The sequence below is a fragment of the Pseudophryne corroboree genome, chromosome 4, assembly GCF_028390025.1.
Source record: "Pseudophryne corroboree isolate aPseCor3 chromosome 4, aPseCor3.hap2, whole genome shotgun sequence".
Taxonomy (NCBI): Eukaryota; Metazoa; Chordata; class Amphibia; order Anura; family Myobatrachidae; genus Pseudophryne; species Pseudophryne corroboree.
The window spans coordinates 776,669,047-776,690,392 of record NC_086447.1 but is presented as its reverse complement, the minus strand read 5'-3'; the positions used below and the strand labels follow the sequence as shown (position 1 = coordinate 776,690,392).

General features: G+C 46.7%; 1 protein-coding gene across 10 annotated transcripts in view; it reads left to right on the top strand.

The window, feature by feature from the left end:
• The window catches only part of HHAT (hedgehog acyltransferase), a 1,065,929-nt gene that overhangs the window by 639,877 nt on the left and 404,706 nt on the right, over window positions 1–21,346 (top strand). For all 10 annotated transcript variants that reach the window (XM_063918275.1, XM_063918278.1, XM_063918281.1 and 7 more), the window contains one exon: window positions 4,597–4,632. In XM_063918275.1, the coding sequence (XP_063774345.1) occupies window positions 4,597–4,632 (36 nt within the window). The remainder of the gene's footprint in view (window positions 1–4,596; window positions 4,633–21,346) is intronic.

Sequence of the window (21,346 nt, the reverse complement as noted above, 5' to 3'; positions counted from 1 at the left end):
TGAAGAATTACTATGGATATCTTGTATTTATAGAGCGATATACACCAAAGAGGTTGTGTTTAGTATTAATTTTATTAAACAGAAATCTTTTTGATTTAAATTTAAATGAAAAAGAATAATATCAAAGTTATTTTGATTTGGGTGGAGGATGAGTTTGTCTGGGTTTTGAACTCGGGTCTATGTGGGTGAATGGTCTGTTATACTCCCTCTGAGCCACAAGCGTCTTCCTTGAAGTCAATGTATGTTTCTGGTATGTTAAATTTATAATTGAATTGTTCATTATATCTCCTGGTCAGTTTCTGTTATATATATACATATATTTTATATCTATATTAGATATAAGTTTACACATTTTATATATATATATATTTTTAAATATATGTCGCTAATTTTATGCGGTTTAATGAATATACCACCAAGAATGTTTGAATTGTTCAAAATTGATGTTTTTTAATGGTGATTATATACTCCATACAGATGTATTGATATAAACAACAGATGTGTTTAATTAGTGTTATTAGTGTTTTCATTGGTCCACTTTACTTTAAAAACCACACCAATGCTGCTGCTGAGAATATCCTCTGACGAAACCGCCTGCCAGTTTAGCGGAGAAACGCGTAAGGAAGGCACCAGCACCTGCATCCTGCTGCCCGTTATTATTTACCTTCTCTGACTGCCGGAGAGCCTTCAAACAGGGTAAAGGCTATAGCGGGACCGAGCTAAGGAGGTCCGCACCCTGTTCATTTCAAAGCCGCTATAGCCGTGAGTAACCTGTGACAACTATTGCGGCTAGACAGCACAGGGGTGGAGTGCATCGCTGCCGCTAAAATCTAATACAGCGGACTCCCCCTGTCAGCAGCAAAAAGCTTATAAGAGATTGAAATTATCAACTTTAAATCCTTATTCCGGCTAAAGAAACACAATACGGCAATATACAATTTGGGGTCATAGCATACCGCTGTGGACAGCTGAATACACAGCGCTCTCCCCCTGTCAATCTTATCAATCTAACCAAGCGGCTATAATTAATGACTGCAACTTTGTATCCCGGCTTTCTTAAAGAGACGGTTGTCCAAGAGTAACAATTGTTACTAAGTATATAAAAGATAATTTATGGACATTATTATTTACAAATGAACTTTAAGGGCAACTTTTTATGAGTTATTGTATGTGGATCATAGTATTTTTATACATGAATTTATATATGGTTTTATGTCTTATGTTGTAAATTGGAGTATAAATAAACTAAATACATTTAAAATCCAATAAGGTTCCAGCGCTCCCTTGATAGTGCATACTATTTCTTCCATATATGTTATACAATGACAGATTTAGTGGCAGACAACTAGTGTATAAGGCATCCAGTCTGAGTTCAATTACAAAATACATGATCAGGGCTGGTGGCAAACAAACACATAGGGACCTATGTACTGACTTGGAGAGAGATAAATTAGAGAGTGATAAAGTACCAGCCAATCAGCTCCTAACTGCCATGTTACAGGCTGTGTTTGAAAAATTACAGTTAGTAGCTGGTTGGTTGGTACTTTATCTCTGTCCACTTTATCCCTCTCTAAGAGGTATATTCAATTGAAGTCGAAAGCTGCCGTCTGTTGAAAAGACAGCAGTTTTTGACTTTTTTAGGGCAGAAGGGGTTCCGACCTATTCAATATAACCCCAAATTATTCGACAAGTTGAGGAATTTGACTTGTCGAAAAGCACGTGGAGCGGCGGAATAGCTGCCGTCGGTTTTGGCCCCCTTTTCGACCATCTCAATCCGACTTTAAAAAAAGTCAGATTGAGGACATGAGACGGGGAAGCGGGGCGGCGGGCTGCAGGTCACTACATCTGATGGGCAACCCCCGGCCAGGCTCCCGGCAGCGCACCCCGGCCGCCGCTGACAGGTCCTCCGCCGCCGCTGACAGTGTCCCCCGCCGCCTGACAGGTACCCCCGGCCGCTGTAGTTACCTCTCCCTGGCCGCCGCTGATGTGTCCCCCTCCTCCGCTGACAACGTCACCCACCGCCTGACAGGTACCGCTGCCCGCTGCAGTTACCCCTCCCTGACTGCCGCTGACGGGTGTGTCCACCCCCTATGCCGCTGCTGACAGCTACACCGGGCAGCCGCTAACAGCAGCAGGACGGGACACCGTGAACGGACAAATCCGACAGTTGGATTTGGCCGCTCATTTGAATAGGGCTTGTCGGATCCATTCCCACAAATGCATGTCGGAATGGATCCGACTTTAATTTAATATACCCCTAAGTCTTAGTACATATACCCCATAGTCAGAAATGGGCCAAGGTCAGGGCAGGAGAGATCAATTAGATGCAAAACAAAACCAAGGCAACCACAAGACATCGGTCACAGGAATGCAGGTTCAGTTTGTAGCAAAGTAGCTAATCTTTAGCCAATCAGCTAATTATGGGTTCTATTTACTAAGCCTTGGATGCAGATAAAGAGCAATATGGCACTGATAACAAGATTACTAATTTCCCTGGTTGATATATTTACTTAGCGGACCTTTGCAAATGATAGGAAAATCTGTCAGTGATGTGCACAGTGTGGAAAATCAATTGGCTTGGATTCTCCTGCAATATAATATCCACTGACAGATGCGTGCCCCTCCCCTTACCATGAGGAGTAATGTAGACAGAACATTACAGAGGACAGTGTCATCTGTATAATGCTGTATCTTATAAAAGAACTTCTTAAATAAAATCTGAAACTTATAGGAATTGTGATTTATTGTTCTGTTAATAGATGAATAGGGACAAATAAGAACACATGAGGATAGATGTGACAGCATAAGGCAACTAGTGATAATCATGAAAACATCCTATTTCATCCTCCACTAGCCTCTCACTGTAATATCGTACTGGAGATAATTGGACGGCAGGCTGTTTATAGAACTACAGCTCCCACAAGGTTTGCTTCCATGTAATAAGACTGAAAATGAGCAGAGACTGATCTTTGGGGCGTATTCAGAGGTGGCCGCTATTGTCTCTGCCGCTGTGTCCTTGTACGTGGTGTCTGTGCGAAAATATGCACATGCCACAGGAGGTTGTAAATAGGCGCCCACTGCTGGGAACTCTGATCCACTTCTGCATCTTCATACCCTCCAACATTTTACAAATAAAAATCCGTACAAATTAGGAAAGGGGGCGTGGCCACGTCCCTTTTCCTATACTTTCAATGGAAATTTGGAGAGCCAAAAATCGGTAGAGACCATAAAAAAAAAGTTACTGTACCTGCTAGAAAGGTACAGTTGGAGGGTATGCATCTTAAGACGCAGCTTCAGATCATCAGCGTGTCTGGGAAAATCGCCCTGCTAGTACCAGTGAAGTTACATCCAAAGACACAATCGCTGGGTTTGTCATGGCCAGAAAACAGGGCTGACACTACACTTTTTTCTTCAACGCTGCCCATTACCGCCCCCAACTGGCAGCAGCATGTTAATCATGCTGGGGCTTTTAGGGCACTGCTAGCAACATTGCAGCCCTGGATATGAGCAGTGCAGCTTCTGCTCTGAAAAAAATCAATGTTTAGAGCAAACATCAAAATTGCACCCACCTCTGAATCAGCCCCTTTGATTGGTCGGCGTAAAAAGTTTTGGAAAGAAATGTTTAATGGTAGAGTTTGTATGGTTTCCCGTGTTTGTGTGGGTTTCCTGTTGGTGCTTTTGTTTTCTCCCACAGTTCCAAAAATTTACTGTTAGGATGAAATTGACCCTAATATGTATGTGTAGACTGTAAGCTTCTTTGAAAAGTGCAGTGTAATAATGTTGGTACTATATAAATAGTATAATAAAAGCCAAACGTTAATGAATGTATCATGATATGCCACTTCTCATGCTCATCACTTATCACTGCTCATCACACATCACTTCCCAGATTGTCACTTCTTATTCTCGCTTATCGATGTCACCTTTCATATTCACTCATCTCACGTCACTTCATTTACTGCTCATACCGCTTTTCTGGGTTACTCATCACATTACTTCTCAGATATGTCGTACTTGTATGACCTCGACAAACGACGATGTCCAGTTGTGATATTTGATCGGCACATGTACTAATATGGACCCTGTTACACCAGTTATTAAGGATCACGTACAGAAGCCTTGATGCTGTTTACTTAAGTCATGCACGTCTTTCATTTGTGGGTCAGTATGACTGCAGCTGCAGATTACAAACATTTTCCCTTGCTTTTGGAATTGTGTGGATCAGTGGGGTCCAAAGTAGGCAGAGGTGGGGCAGTTGGGTCTTGTCCTACTGTCGATGGTGTGAAGTTTGTGCCATCCATTTTCACTATTGTTTCTAGTGAAATAAAGTGATTTAAACCCATCATATAATGGAGAGCTGATGTTAATGGAAGCAAGCCATGCAGTAATTAAGAGATTAAAAGTAAAAGTTGGAAAGAGTACAGGGTTTGTCCTACAAGTTGTTTCCAATGTTATCTAGTAAACGCACTGTTAAATTCTTCTTTGTACACTATACATTTTTTTTATTATTTAAGTTAAAACACATTGTTTTGTGCTGCTTTCCCATCTTTCTAGCTCACTACAATGCTTAATTTCCTTTTTTTTTTTTTTTTTCAGGAGTTTTGATGTTGGCCTCCACCGTTTTCTTGTAAGGTAAGCAAAAACTAAAAGGAACAATTAGCTGTAAGAGCTACAGTAATTGTGCTTCAGTCCATTTACCCACCAGTGTTAAATGTTTTATTTCCATGCTGTATTCCTTACTGACAGCTGCTGAAACTTATAGCATGTCCTCAGATAACTGTATAATAGACGTGATGGTACCACCAGTATCTTTTGGCTGTACTGATGGTTGCTGGGCAATAGTGTTGTATTTTTAGGTTTATAGTCATGCAGCTTTAACAAGCCTCAGGTGTTACTGTAGGACTAGGCAAAGTTACTTCACTTGAGTTATATTTATATAAGTTTCTTTACTTTTATAAGTCTTTGGGGTATATTTATCATTGGATGGCAAAAGAACAAATTTTCTCTACGTCCTAGTGGATACTGGGGTTCTGTACTTTAGTACCATGGGGTACAGATCGGGTCCACTGGAGCCTGGCACTTTAAAATCTTTAGTGTGTGTATGTGTGTGCTGGCTCCTCCCCTCTATGCCCCTCCTACCAGACTCAGTTTAGAAAAATGTGCCCAAGGAACCGGGTGCATTTCTCTGGATCTCCAGAGAGTTTCCTTTTTTTTTTTAGTTAGTTATTTTCTGGTAGCCCTGGTTGGCAACCAGGCTACCTGCTTCTTGGGACTTAGAGGGGGGACCGAACCAACCTCCTGATGGTTAATGGTTCGTAATCCCAGCTGACAGGACACTGAGCTCCTGAGATGCTGATCACTCATCGTCAGTATATGTGCCCACACTGGCAGCTAGCCGCCACCCTCTAACAGATGCTGAAGATCAAGGTGCAGTGAGTGCTACACCGGGGTCCCGGTTAGCGGGTTCCCGGTGCAGTTTTGGCAGCATGTCGCACGGTGGTCACGGGCCACGAGCTGCGGTGCCCGCCGCTGACAAAACTGGCTCCCCTCAGCAGTGCTTACTGTCAGTAAAGGTTTTGTGTGTACTGTTATGGTTTAATGTGTTTTAACATGGGCATTATAAAAAATGAGCTACAGGGACCGCGCGCCATCATCAAGGCTGCATGAACGCTGCTTCTCCGGGGACCCACACTGTTACAGACTTCTGTCCTGGTACCAGGGGGTCCCAGCAGGGGGGGGAGCTCTCTAGCAACAGCACCGCCGCACTTATACAGGTTGTACACTTACATTCACACATTGTGCTGCTGTATTTGTGTGCCGGTATCTGTTTCCTCATTGTCACTCCAGGGACTCTCTAGGGTCTGTGTGGAGGTGTTTTCAGTGAGCTGCGCTGTATTTTCAGTGGTGTAAATATGTCTGTGGACATGGTTATGTGTGCTGCTTGTAATACTACCCCTTCATCAGCAGGGTCCCTCATGTGTCAACAATGTTCCTTATCTCAACAGGGACAGAGTTCACAGGCACCTGACTGGTTAGATAATTTTAAAAGCATGATTCAGAATGTCAATTCAGAATTAGCTGCAGCTAAAAAGGAGAGACAGGTGTTAATGGCTAATGATTGTATGGCTAAAGCAGCAGATACCAGAAAGGCTTCTCAGCCCCCTCTGTTGGTTTCACATAAACGCTCACTGCCACAGGTGCTCCAATCTGATTCTGATCAGCCTGATGTGGATGATGATGATATGGATGAGGACAGCTCTCTGTCCCCGGGGTGGAGGCCCTCATTTTTGCTGTAAGAGAGGCTCTTCACATACCGGATCAGGAGGCAGAACCAGATGAGGAGTTGTACTTCTCCTGTGTCTAAGGAGTTAAACTTCCTGGCCAAGGAAGCGTGGTTAAACCCTGATAAGAAGTTTAAAATTCCTCAGAGGTTTTTAGCTACCTTTCCCCTCCCAGAGAAGGACAGGAAAGTACAGGGAAACCCCCCGTCAGTCAATATGTCTGTGTCCAGACTATCTAAGAAATTGGTACTGCCGGTGCCAGGAGCAATATCCCTAAAAGAGCTGGCTGACCGTAAAATTGAGACTACTTTATACAGCAGCGGGCATCGCACAGCGCCCCACAATAGTTTGTGGGTGGATTTCTAGGGCAATGGTCAGGTGGTCCGATCAGATTATTAATGGTTTAGACAATCTGCCCCAGAATGAGGTCATTACTCTGCTTCAACACATTCACTGCTAGTTTTATGAGCGAGGCTATTAAGGAATTGTGTAAGATAAATGGCCGCACTACTGCTATAGCTGTTTTGGCACGCAGAGCTCTGTGGTTACGTCAATGGTCAGCGGACGCTGATTCCAAAAAGTGGAAAATCTTCCCTTTACAGGTGATGCTTTGTTTGGGGACGAATTACATAAATGGATATCCCAGGCAACGGCGGGTAAGTCTACCTATCTGCCGTCGACTGCGCCACCTGTTAGACGTTCTTACACAAGACCCTCCTTGCAGTCCTTTCGTGTGGCAAGATTCAGAGGCAGGGGCCGGGGAGTCTCCACCACTCTGAGAGGATCTCGTGGTAAGTCCCGTAAACCTGCAGCTGCTGCATCCCTGGACCAGACCACCGGATCCCCTGCCGCTAAGCCTGCCCCGTGACAGTTGGCCCCAGCGACAAGGCTCCCCTTCAACACTTGGGTTGAGGGAACTCATTTCCCAGGGATACCGGCTGAAATTTCAAGCACTCCCTCCTCACAGATTTTTCAAATCGGGCTTACCAGCTTTATCCGCAGCAAGAGTTACCTTACAAACGGCTATTCAAAAACTTTTGTGGACAGGGGTGGTGGTCCCAGTACCTCCTCCGTTACGCAACAGTGGTTTTTACTCCAGTCTTTTTGTCGTTCCAAAACCAGACGGTTCGGTGCAGGCCATCTTAAACTTTAAGTCTCTCAACCCGTATCTGCAGGTGTTCAAATTCAAGATGGAATCTCTGAGGGCAGTGGTGTCTGGTCTGGAGGAGCGGGAATTCCTGGTATCCCTGGATGTCAAATATGCTTACCTACACATTCCTATGTGGCCCCCTCATCAGGCTTTCCTTCGGTTCGCCATATTGGACGAGCATTTCCAGTTTCAGGCCTTGCCCTTTGGCCTATCCAAAGCTCCGAGGGTCTTCACCAAAGTCATGGCAGAAATGATGCTGCAACTGCGCATGATGGGAGTCAACATAGTCCCCTACTTGCATGATCTCCTGATAAAGGCTATGTCCAGGGAGCGTCTATTGCACATCATCGATCTGACGACTCGCCTGCTTACGGTTCATGGGTGGATCCCAAATTTCCAGAAATCTCACCTGGAACCATCCCAGCGCCTTCAGTTCCTGGGAATTGCTGCTTACGAGGCAATCCAGTATGGCAGATTTCATGCCTGGCCATTTCAGCTAGATCTGCTGGACAAATGGTCGAGGTCTCACCTGCACATGCATCAGGAAGTGACCTTATCTCCGAAGGCCACGATTTCTCTATTATGGTGGCTACAAGTTCCTCACCTGGTAGAAGGCAGAAATTTTAATATCCACTCGTGGATTCTACTAACAACAGATGCCAGCCTCCGAGGTTGGGGGGCTGTGACCCAAGGGGCCCAGTTCCAGGGGATATGGTCACGTCAGGAATCTGCTCTGCCAATAAACATCCTGGAACTCAGGGCTATTTACAATGCCCTTCTGCAAGCTTCCCATCTGCTGGGGGATCGGGCGATCCAAGTTCAATCGGACAACGCCACGGCGGTGGCGTACATAAACCGCTAAGGGGGAACAAGAAGCAGGGCGGCGATGCGAGAAGTATCAAAAATCCTCCTTTGGGTGGAGGCCACTGCAACGGCCATCTCCACCATATTCATTCCAGGAGTGGACAACTGGAAAGCGGACTTCCTTAGCAGACACTACCTCCATCCGGGAGAATGGGGCCTACATCCCTAGGTGTTTCAACAGTTAATTCACCGGTGGGGCTGTCCGCAGATAGATCTGATGGCTTCTCAACTCAACAAGAAGCTAGGCTGTTACTGTTCCAGAATGAGGGATCCGCAGGCTGTAGCAGTGGACGCGCTGATGATGCCTTGGACATACCAGTTTGTGTACCTGTTCCCTCCTCTACAGCTAATCCCAAGGGTTCTAAAAACACTAAGAAGGGAAAGCGTTCAAGCAATTCTAATGGTCCCAGATTGGCCTCGACGGGCGTGGTACTCGGACCTCCTAACCATGGCTCTGGAGGATCCCTGGCCTCTATCGCTCCAAAAGGATCTTCTTCAACAAGGTCCGTTCGTATATCAAGACTTACCACGGCTACGTTTTGACGGCTTGGAAGTTGAGAGGGAGATTCTAGCAAGAAAAGGTCTTCCCTCCTGGGTTATTTCCACCACGGTCCAGGCCAGGAAGGTGGTTACGTCAAAACATTATCATCGTATCTGAAAAAAGTATGTTTCCTGGTGTGAAAGTAGAAAGGTGTCTCCCGTGGAATTTAGAATTGGTAGTTTTCTACTTTTCCTGCAAGCGGGAGTGGATATGAGCCTACGGTTAGGCTCCAGCAAAGTCCAGATTTCTGCGCTCTTTATTTTCTTCCAGAAACAACTTGCCATGTTGCCGGAAGTTCAAACTTTCCTAAAAGGAGTTTTTCATATGCAACCGCCTTTGTGCCTCCTATCGCTCCGTGGGTTCTCGAATGGAATGGAAATAGTTTTTGTACAGAATTTTTAACTGTATGTGTGTGTCAATAAAAAAATGTATTATGCTATGCGTTTTTTTTTCTATCTTTACATTTCATGGTAAATGTGGAGGAAATCCCACCTGGATTACTGCATTACTGTAGGAAGGAAAAGAACAGAGTGAACAATCACCTCTTTTGACATAAGGAGTGAAGGGATGTATACGCCTCCTGTTTATCTTATTAAGCTCCCGATATTTAAATTTGTCACCATTTTCTGCATATATACACTTTTTAGGAGTTGTGGAGGAATTCTCCTTTAACTAATTTTTGATTTGGCTGCTTTTAGCTGAGCACATAAGAGACTTACCAGCTTTAGTTATTCATTGTTCACTGTTTATTTGCCATTGTCATCTCTTTATGGTCTTTCTTTAAGGCTTCTGTCTATTTTGGGGATCTGTCCCTCAGCAAGGGAGTTCTACTATTTATTTCTTGTTTAACACCATTATCAGCATCTCTCTCAGGACACTGGAAGGAAATTTACCAATAGAGACAGATTTCTCCATACTGGGTATTTGTCTGTGTATCTTGTGTGTATTTGTATCCTGGAAGAGGTGAGTGATACAAAGCCATCATTCCGTAGTCTCCGGTAATGAGTCTGCCAGCTTGTGTTAATGCAGTAATCTTGCTGGGACAGCCCCTCCAGTATATTGCTGTCTTGGCAAAGTCATTACTTTCAGGTTTTGGATCCGGCAGATGTCATGTGCAAGCGACACCATTGGGCTACACATGTGCAAGTAGTGACTATCGGAGAGAGAGCTTTCAGACACGAGTAGAGTTTAGGGGAGTACCAGTATATTTTTTATAGTACTAGTAATTTTTCATATTTTTTTTTCAAACACTTTATGTATATATAACAGACTGGCACTCCCTGGGCTTGTGAATGGCCCAGGGAGTATAAGGGGGCAGATTCAATTAGCCACTGGGTTTATGTGCCTGGAGCTATTCACTTACTTCCCACAGTAAGCCCGTGACATGGATTTCTGCTCACACCATACTGAGGTGCGATAGAAATCCGTGGTAACTAGTGTTTCCGGGCTGTTTGCTGGCTCACTGCAGGCGGTGATTGCATACAGTAGCTCCGGGCACTTATCCTGGAAGCTATGGCTCACTGCATTTATTACGGAAATAATTGAATAGCTCCGGTCGTTTAAACGGGGGAACTAAAATTTCCTGGTGCATTCCGTGGCTCACTGAATCTGCCGCAAAGTTTTTAGTGATATGTGCATTATCCTATTCTGCATATAGGTGCAACTTTTATTTTAAATAAATACAACCGCATCCTTTGAAATTATGCTTCTTGAAACCACTTGTTCTATTGTATTTGACTTTGTAGTTAATAAAATAGAACAGATCACTTTGTAATTGCCTCATCTTTCAAACAAAAAACAGAATTCCAAATTTCATGACTAACAAGATTGTATCACAAGCTGATCACTGTCTAATTGTCGTCACACACCTCGATAACAAAGCCTGTGTACTGGGATAACAAATGAATATGTAACGGTTCTCTTTGTTTAGTTAGGCATTAGCGCACAGTGCGATTCACATCACTGAACTGATTCATTTTCATGAAGCCTCTTCATATTTTTCCTGTGTAGTTCTTTTACATATCTGCAGCCAGCAGCTGCTGGAACTGTATCTAAATGATTTCTGTAATAAGTTTGATGTGCTGATATCTGAAATAAATTCTTGTCAGTAAGTGTTTACTCCTCAAGTAATGCAGGTAAAAGCAATTTCTGTGACTAACAAACATTCTGCAATGATGTCGGTGACCGTTTCATTTATGTAAATGTTTTAAACATGCTTTTGAAATTATATACTATGGCCCAGATTTATCAAGCCTTGGAGTGTGATAACTTGCACGGTGATAAAGTACCAGCCACTATGCTCCTAACTGCCATGTTACAGGCTGTGTTTGCAAAATGACAGGAGCTGATTGGTTGGCACTTTATAAGTGTGCAATTTTTCGCCCTCCAAGGCTTGATAAATCTGGGCCTATATCTGATCACACACATTGTAATATCATTGGCAGTATTGGGATAATATGGGAGTTCCTAATGGTCACTGTGCAGAGTGACATCTATAGCCTATGTTAGAGCTGTTCTGGGTTGCTGCCTTGTTCAACGTCATGTCACATCAATGGTTTCTCCCAGGAAAGAGCCACTTGGCTGGAGTAGCTATCAGGCACTTACCACACGCAGCCTACCTGCTCAGTCCTTACAGGATGGGTCATGAGGGTCAAAGCTTAAAGTGGTGGTTTGAAGAAGATAGAATTGTGAGGGATGAAACAGAAGTTGCACTGTAGGTTGGAGAAAGTAGACCACTGAGGGCAGGGGCGTCTTAAGAGAGGATGGGACCCACATGCAGCCTTCTTTTGCGTGCCCCCTCCTCTCCGGCAGCAAGTAGACTCTGGCATGGCAGCTGCGCCTTGTTCCTGTGGACGTCTCCAGTGCGCTTGCGCAAATCACTCAGAAATGGCTGCATCGGGCATTTTACAAGTGATTTGTGTCTGCACTGCAGGGATGTCAGGACTCCGGAAGGGTAAGTATAATATATCGGTGCTGGGTGTGCGGTGTGGGCCCCCATATACCCAGGGGCCTGTGTGAACCACACACACACTGCACCCATTATAAAAACGTCTATGACTGAGTGAGGAAGCCAAAGTCGATAAGCAGACAAACAAAACAAGACACTTTCAAGCACCAGCAGAGATGTGCAATTCCAAAGTTTGGTTGTGCAAAGATTGGTAGGCGTAATGACCTTCTAAAGGCTGCATGCAGCAAGCGCTTAAGGAGCATATTTATCACCATCCACATCTCAGATGCAGATGGGATAAATCCAAATTTGCATGGCTATATTTAAATATACCGCAGGGATGTATCAAATATCGCATGCAGGGACAGAGCTTGCGACAAATGTCTGATCACAGGCAGCATCTCTGACCTCAGCCTTCACTGCCAGCATGCAGGGAAGGCTGAGGTAGAGTAGGCTAAACAGGGAAGCCCTAATATCACTATCTCAAGATAGCGTTATTATCACAGGGCTCCCTCCAGTATTTTTTACCCTTTTTTTTTTTAAGCAAATTAGGCCAGATCACATTTCCCATTACAGGTATGGGAAATGCAATCTGCTTACTAAAAAAAGATTAATTTAAGGGCTTGGAGAAGAATTTTGCTAATTCTCCTCCAGTTGCCCTTTAGTACATTCTGATAATACTAAAATAATGTGAAAACACCCTTTTTTACATTATTTTAGTAAAAATAGTTTTGATAAATATGCCTGTAAGCAGGTGCAGTTGTCAGTGTTGATGGTGCACTGTCATCTGTAAACTGGTATTTGCGGTGCAGTCTCAGGTCTCATTTGCAAATGAAAAGTTACATTGATGCTGACAACTAATATGGATAATTGACTAGGCCATGTATCAGCATTGTGTCTCATTGGAAATATAAAACTGTTAATTTATACTATGAAAAGAAAAAGGGAGTAGTTCCGCACTAGTAAGTAGTAACGGACAAAACCTTGTTACCTGGATTATGTCTGAAAACCGACCATAGACGATAAAACACCATGGGCAATATTTACTAATATTCGTGTTTTGAAGGGTGTTTGAACTCGAATGGTATCGGGTGCATTTTACTGCAACTTTTTGAATCCTGATACGATCATTTACTAAGCTGCCGAGTTTTGCACAATCGTTTTCTCTGACGTCCTAAGTGGATGCTGGGACTCCGTAAGGACCATGGGGAATAGCGGCTCCGCAGGAGACTGGGCACAACTAAAGAAAGCTTTAGGACTACCTGGTGTGCACTGGCTCCTCCCTCTATGACCCTCCTCCAGACCTCAGTTAGAATTTTGTGCCCGGCTGAGATGGATGCACACTAGGGGCTCTCCTGAGCTCCTAGAAAAAGAAAGTTTATTTTAGGTTTTTTATTTTCAGTGAGATCTGCTGGCAACAGACTCACTGCTACGAGGGACTAAGGGGAGAGAAGCGAACCTACCTGCTTGCAGCTAGCTTGGGCTTCTAAGGCTACTGGACACCATTAGCTCCAGAGGGATCGAACACAGGGCCCGACCTCGATCGTCCGTTCCCGGAGCCGCGCCGCCGTCCCCCTTACAGAGCCAGAAGCAAGAAGAGTCCTGGAAATCGGCGGCAGAAGACTTCGGTCTTCAAACAAGGTAGCGCACAGCACTGCAGCTGTGCGCCATTGCTTCCCATGCACACCTCACACTCCGGTCACTGATGGGTGCAGGGCGCTGGGGGGGGGCGCCCTGGGCTGCAATATTAAGTACCTTGGCTGGCAAAAAAACACATAATATAGTCATAGAGACTATATATGTGTAAAATACCCCTGCCAGATATACATAGAAAAAAGCGGGAGAAGTCCGCCGAAAAAGGGGCGGGGCTATCTCCCTCAGCACACTGGCGCCATTTTCCCTCACAGCTCCGCTGGAAGGATCGCTCCCAGGCTCTCCCCTGCAGTTTCCAGACTACATAGGGTAAAAAAGAGAGGGGGGGGGGGCACTAAATTTAGGCGCAATATTGTGTATACAAGCAGCTATTGGGAAAAATCACTCAGTTATAGTGTTAATCCCTGTGTTATATAGCGCTGTTGGTGTGTGCTGGCATACTCTCTCTCTGTCTCCCCAAAGGGCTTTGTGGGGTCCTGTCCTCAGTCAGAGCATTCCCTGTGTGTGCGCGGTGTGTCGGTACGGCTGTGTCGACATGTTTGATGAGGAGGCTTATGTCGTTTTTTCCGATGTCGATGTGATTCGTAATATCAGGCAGTGTTTTACGGGAGTGATGAGTAAAACACTGCCTGAAAAAACACAAGGAATCCCGGCCGGATCTGTGAGATCCATGCAGGGCTTCATTGTGTACTTTAAAAAGTTTATTAAAGTCTTTTAAAATCTGTAAAAAATTGCGTGGGATCCCCCCTCCTAAGCACAACCAGCCTCGGGCTCTTTGAGCCGGTCCGGGTTGAAAAAATATGGGGGGGAAAATGACAGGGGTCCCCCCATATTTAATCAACCAGCACCGGGCTCTGCGCCTGGTCCTGGTTCCAAAAATACGGGGGACAAAAAGCGTAGGGGTCCCCCGTATTTCTGAAACCAGCACCGGGCTCCACTAGCTGGGGAGATAATGCCACAGCCGGGGGACACTTTGATATCGGTCCCTGCGGCCGTGCCATTAAAACCCCAACTAGTCACCCCTGGCCGGGGTACCCTGGAGTGGGGACCCCTTCAATCAAGGGGTCCCCCCCTCCAGCCACCCAAGGGCCAGGGGTGAAGCCCGAGGCTGTCCCCCCCATCCAAGGGCGGCGGATGGGGGCTGATAGCCTTGTGTTGAATTTGTGAATATTGTTTTTAGTAGCAGTACTACAAGTCCCAGCAAGCCTCCCCCGCAAGCTGGTACTTGGAGAACCACAAGTACCAGCATGCGGAGGAAAACCGGGCCCGCTGGTACCTGTAGTACTACTACTAAAAAAATACCCCAATAAAAACAGAACACACACACTGTGACAGTACAACTTTATTACATACATGCACACCAACATACACACATACTTACCTATGTTCCCACGAGGCTCGGTCCTCTTCTCCATGTAGAATCCTAGGGGTACCTTTGTAAAAAATTATACTCACAAAATCCAGTGAAGAATCCGGCCTTTGAATAATCCACGTACTTGGCAAAATAACATAACGGAAACCCGACCACGCACTGAAAGGGGTCCCATGTTTACACATGGGACCCCTTTCCCCGACTGCCAGGACCCCCCCTGACTCCTGTCAAAGAGGGTCCCTTCAGCCAATCAGGGAGTGCCACGTCGTGGCACCCTCCTGATTGGCTGTGTGCTCCTGTAGTGTCTGTCAGGCAGCACACAGCAGTGATACAATGTAGCGCCTATGCGCTCCATTGTAGCCAATGGTGGGAACTTTGCGGTCAGCAGTGAGGTTACTTTCGGGCAACCGCTGACCGCAAAGTTCCCACCATTGGCTACAATGGAGCGCATAGGCGATACATTGTATCACTGCCGTGTGCTGCCTGACAGACACTACAGGAGCACACAGCCAATCAGGAGGGTGCCACGACGTGGCGCTCCCTGATTGGCTGAAGGGACCCTCTTTGACAGGAGTCAGGGGGGGTCCTGGCAGTCGGGGAAAGGGGTCCCATGTGTAAACATGGGACCCCTTTCAGTGCGTGGTCGGGTTTCCGTTTTATTTTTTTGCCAAGTACGTGGATTATTCAAAGGCCGGATTCTTCACTGGATTTTGTGAGTATAATTTTTTACACAGGTACCCCTAGGATTCTACATCGAGAAGAGGACCGAGCCTCGTGGGAACATAGGTAAGTATGTGTGTATGTTGATGTGCATGTATGTAATAACGTTGTACTGTCCACGGTGTGTGTGTGTTCTGTTTTTATTGGGGTATTTTTTTTAGTAGTAGTACTACAGGTACCAGCGGGCCTGGTTTTCCTCCGCATGCTGGTACTTGTGGTTCTCCAAGGGGAGGCTTGCTGGGACTTGTAGTACTGCTACTAAAAACAATATTCACAAATTCAACACAAGGCTATCAGCCCCCCATCCGCCGCCCTTGGATGGGGGGGACAGCCTTGGGCTTCACCCCTGGCCCTTGGGTGGCTGGAGGGGGGGCCCCTTGATTGAAGGGGTCCCCACTCCTCCAGGGTACCCCGGCCAGGGGTGACTAGTTGGGGTTTTAATGGCACAGCAGCAGGGACCGATATCAAAGTGTCCCCCGGCTGTGGCATTATCTCCCCAGCTAGTGGAGCCCGGTGCTGGTTTCAGAAATACAGGGGACCCCTACGCTTTTTGTCCCCCGTATTTTTGGAACCAGGACCAGGCGCAGAGCCCGGTGCTGGTTGATTAAATATGGGGGAACCCCTATCATTTTCCCCCCCATATTTTTTCTACCAGGACCGGCTCAAAGAGCCCGAGGCTGGTTGTGCTTAGGAGGGGGGACCCCACGCAATTTTTTTCTCCGTTTTTACACTAAACAGACCCTTTCCCATAGATAACCATGCACAGATCTCACTAATCCGTGCATGGTTATCCAAACTCGACTGGAAAAAGCAGGTCTATTTTTCTCTGACGTCCTAGTGGATGCTGGGAACTCCGTAAGGACCATGGGGAATAGCGGCTCCGCAGGAGACTGGGCACAACTAAAAGAAAGCTTTTAGACTATCTGGTGTGCACTGGCTCCTCCCACTATGACCCTCCTCCAAGCCTCAGTTAGATTTCTGTGCCCGGCCGAGCTGGATGCACACTAGGGGCTCTCCTGAGCTCCTAGAAAGAAAGTTTATTTTAGGTTTTTTATTTTACAGTGAGACCTGCTGGCAACAGGCTCACTGCATCGAGGGACTAAGGGGAGAAGAAGCGAACCTACCTGCTTGCAGCTAGCTTGGGCTTCTTAGGCTACTGGACACCATTAGCTCCAGAGGGATCGACCGCATGGAACTGGCCTTGGTGTTCGTTCCCGGAGCCGCGCCGCCGTCCCCCTTACAGAGCCAGAAGCAAGAAGAGGTCCGGAAAATCGGCGGCAGAAGACATCAGTCTTCACCAAGGTAGCGCACAGCACTGCAGCTGTGCGCCATTGCTCCTCATACACATTTCACACTCCGGTCACTGAGGGTGCAGGGCGCTGGGGGGGGGGCGCCCTGAGCAGCAATAAAAACACCTTGGCTGGCAAATATATCACAATATATAGCCCCAGAGGCTATATATGTGATCAATACCCCTGCCAGAATCCATAAAAAAGCGGGAGAAAAGTCCGCGAAAAAGGGGCGGAGCTATCTCCCTCAGCACACTGGCGCCATTTTCTCTTCACAGTGCAGCTGGAAGACAGCTCCCCAGGCTCTTCCCTGTAGTTTGCAGGCTCAGAGGGTTAAAAAGAGAGGGGGGGGGGGCACTAAATTTAGGCGCAATATTGTATATACAAGCAGCTATTGGGAAAAATTCACTCAATATAGTGTTAATCCCTAAATTATATAGCGCTCTGGTGTGTGCTGGCATACTCTCTCTCTGTCTCCCCAAAGGGCTGTGTGGGGTCCTGTCCTCTGTCAGAGCATTCCCTGTGTGTGTGCGGTGTGTCGGTACGGCTGTGTCGACACGTTTGATGAGGAGGCTTATGTGGTGGCAGAGCAGATGCCGATAAATGTGATGTCGCCCCCTGTGGGGCCGACACCAGAGTGGATGGATAGGTGGAAGGTATAAACCGACAGTGTCAACTCCTTACATAAAAGGCTGGATGACGTAACAGCTGTGGGACAGCCGGCTTCTCAGCCGCGCCTGCCCAGGCGTCTCAAAGGCCATCAAGGGCTCAAAAACGCCCGCTCCCTCAGATGGCAGACACAGATGTCGACACGGAGTCTGACTCCAGTGTCGACGAGGTTGAGACATATACACAATCCACTAGGAACATCTGTTACATGATCCCGGCAATAAAAAAAGTGTTACACATTTCTGACATTAACCCAAGTACCACTAAAAAAGGGTTTTATGTGTGGGGAGAAAAAGCAGGCAGTGTTTTGTTCCCCCATCAAATGAGTGAATGAAGTGTGAAAAAGCGTGGGTTCCCCCGATAAGAAACTGGTAATTTCTAAAAAGTTACTGATGGCGTACCCTTTCCCGCCAGAGGTTAAGTTACGCTGGGAGATATCCCCTAGGGTGGATAAGGCGCTCACACGTTTGTCAAAAAAGGTGGCACTGCTGTCTTAGGATACGGCCACTTTGAAGATACCTGCTGATAAAAGCAGGAGGCTATCCTGAAGTCTGTATTTACACACTCAGGTACTAGACTGAGACCTGCAGATAGTGCTGATGCAGCGTGGTCTGTGACCCTGTCAAACAGGGATACTATTTTGATAAGAGGATATTAAAGACGTCGTCTTATATATGAGGGATGCACAGAGGGATATTTTGCCGGCTGGCATCCAGAAGTAATGCAATGTCCATTCTGTCAGGAGGGTATTAGAGACCCGACACTGGACAGGTGATGCTGACTTTAAAAGGCACATAGAGCCTTATAAGGGTGAGGAATTGTTTGGGGATGGTCTCTGGGACCTCGTATCCACAGCAACAGCTGGGAAGAAAATTTTTTACCTCAGGTTTCCTCACAGCCTAAGAAAGCACTGTATTATCAGGTACAGTTCTTTCGGCTTCAGAAAAGCAAGCGGGTCAAAGGCGCTTCCTTTCTGCACAGAGCCGAGGGAAGAGGGAAAAAGCTGCACCAGTCAGCCAGTTCCCAGAATCAAAATTCTTCCCCCGCTTCCTCTGAGTCCACCGCATGACGCGGGGGCTCCACAGGCGTAGCCAGTTACGGTGGGGGGCCGCCTCAAAAATTTCAGCGATCAGTGGGCTCGCTCACAGGTGGATTCCTGGATCCTTCAAGTAGTATCTCAGGGGTACAAGCTGGAATTCGAGGCGTCTCCCCCCCGCCGTTTCCTCAAATCTGCCTTGCCGACAACTCCCTCGGGCACGGAGGCTGTGCTAGAGGCAATTCACAAGCTGTATTCCCAGCAGGTGATAGTCAAGGTGCCCCTACTTCAACAAGGAGGGGGTTACTATTCCACACTGTTTGTGGTACCGAAACCGAACAGTTCGGTGAGACCCATGTTAAATTTGAAATCCTTGAACACATACATAAAAAAATTCAAGTTCAAGATGGAATCGCTCAGGGCGGTTATTGCAAGCCTGGAGGAGGGGGATTACATGGTATCCCTGGACATCAAGGATGCTTACCTACATGTCCCCATTTACCATCCTCACCAGGAGTACCTCAGATTTGTGGTACAGGATTGCCATTACCAATTCCAAACACTGCCGTTTGGACTGTCCACGGCACCGAGGGTCTTTACCAAGGTAATGGCAGAAATGATGATACTCCTTCGAAAAAAGGGAGTTTTAATTATCCCGTACTTGGACGATCTCCTTATAAAGGCGAGGTCCAAGGAGCAGTTCTTGGTCGGAGTAGCACTATCTCGGGAAATGCTACAACAGCACGGATGGATTCTATACATTCCAAAGTCACAGCTGGTTCCTACCACACGCCGACTGTTCCTGGGGATGGTTCTGGACACAGAACAGAAAAAAGTATTTCTCCCGCAGGAGAAAGCCAAGGAGCTGTCCTCTCTAGTCAGAGACATCCTGAAACCAAAACAGGTATCGGTGCATCACTGCACACGAGTCCTGGGAAAAATGATAGCTTCTTACGAAGCAGAATTCCATTCGGCAGGTTCCATGCAAGAACCTTTCAGTGGGACCTCTTGGACAAGTGGTCGGGATCGCATCTTCAGATGCATCGGCTGATAACCCTGTCTCCAAGGACCAGGGTATCTCTACTGTGGTGGCTGCAGAGTGCTCATCTTCAAGAGGGCCGCAGATTCGGCATACAGGACTGGGTCCTGGTAACCACGGATGCCAGGCTTCGAGGCTGGGGGGCAGTCACACAGGGAAGAAATTTCCAAGGACTTTGGTCAAGTCAGGAGTTGTCCCTACACATAAATATTCTGGAACTGAGGGCCATTTACAATGCCCTAAGTCTGGCAAGGCCTCTGCTTCAAAACCAGCCGGTACTGATCCAATCAGACAACATCACGGCAGTCGCCCATGTAAACCGACAGGGCGGCACAAGAAGCAGGATGGCGATGGCAGAAGCCACAAGGATTCTCCGATGGGCGGAAAATCACGTCTTAGCACTGTCAGCAGTGTTCATTCCGGGAGTGGTCAACTGGGAAGCAGACTTCCTCAGCAGACACGACCTACACCCGGGAGAGTGGGGACTTCATCCAGAAGTCTTCCAACTGTTGGTAAACTGTTGGGAAAGGCCACAGGTGGACATGATGGCGTCCCGCCTAAACAAAAAACTAGATATTGTGCCAGGTCAAGGGACCCTCAGGCGATAGCTGTGGACGCTCTAGTGACACCGTGGGTGTACCAGTCGGTTTATGTATTCCCTCCTCTGCCTCTCATACCAAATGTACTGAGAATAATAAGAAGACGAGGAGTAAGAACGATACTCGTGGTTCCGGATGGGCCAAGAAGAGCTTGGTACCCAGAACTTCAAGAAATTATATCAGAGGACCCATGGCCTCTACCGCTCAGACAGGATCTGCTACAGCAGGGGCCCTGTCTGTTCCAAGACTTACCGCGGCTGCGTTGACGGCATGGCGGTTGAATTCCGGATCCTAAAGGAAAAGGGCATTCCGGAGGAAGTCATTCCTACGCTGATAAAAGCCAGGAAAGAAGTAACCGCAAACCATTATCACCGTATTTGGCGAAAATATGTTGCGTGGTGTGAGGCCAGGAAGGCCCCAACAGAGGAATTTCAGCTGGGTCGTTTTCTGCACTTCCTACAGTCAGGAGTGACTATGGGCCTAAACTTGGGTTCCATTAAGGTCCAGATTTCGGCTCTGTCGATTTTCTTCCAGAAAGAACTGGCTTCACTGCCTGGAGTTCAGACATTTGTAAAGGGAGTGCTACATATTCAGCCCCCTTTGTGCCTCCTGTGGCACCTTGGGATCTCAACGTGGTGTTGAGTTTCCTAAAATCACATTGGTTTGAGCCACTTAAAACTGTGGATTTGAAATATCTCACGTGGAAAGTGGTCATGTTATTGGCCTTGGCTTCGGCCAGGCGTGTGTCAGAATTGGCGGCTTTGTCATGTAAAAGTCCTTATCTGATTTTCCATATGGATAGGGCAGAATTGAGGACTCGTCCCCAGTTTCTCCCTAAGGTGGTATCAGCTTTTCACTTGAACCAACCTATTGTAGTGCCTGCGGCTACTAGGGACTTGGAAGATTCCAAGTTACTGGACGTAGTCAGGGCCTTAAAAATTTATATTTCCAGGACGGCTGGAGTCAGGAAAATTGACTCGCTTTTTATCCTGTAGGCACCCAAAATAGGTGCTACTGCTTCTAAGCAGACTATTGCTCGCTGAATTTGTAGCACAATTCAGCTGGAGCATTCTGTGGCTGGATTGCCGCATCCTAAATCAGTAAAAGCCCATTCCACGAGGAAAGTGGGCTCATCTTGGGCGGCTGGCCGAGGGGTCTCGGCTTTACAACTTTGCCGAGCTGTAAC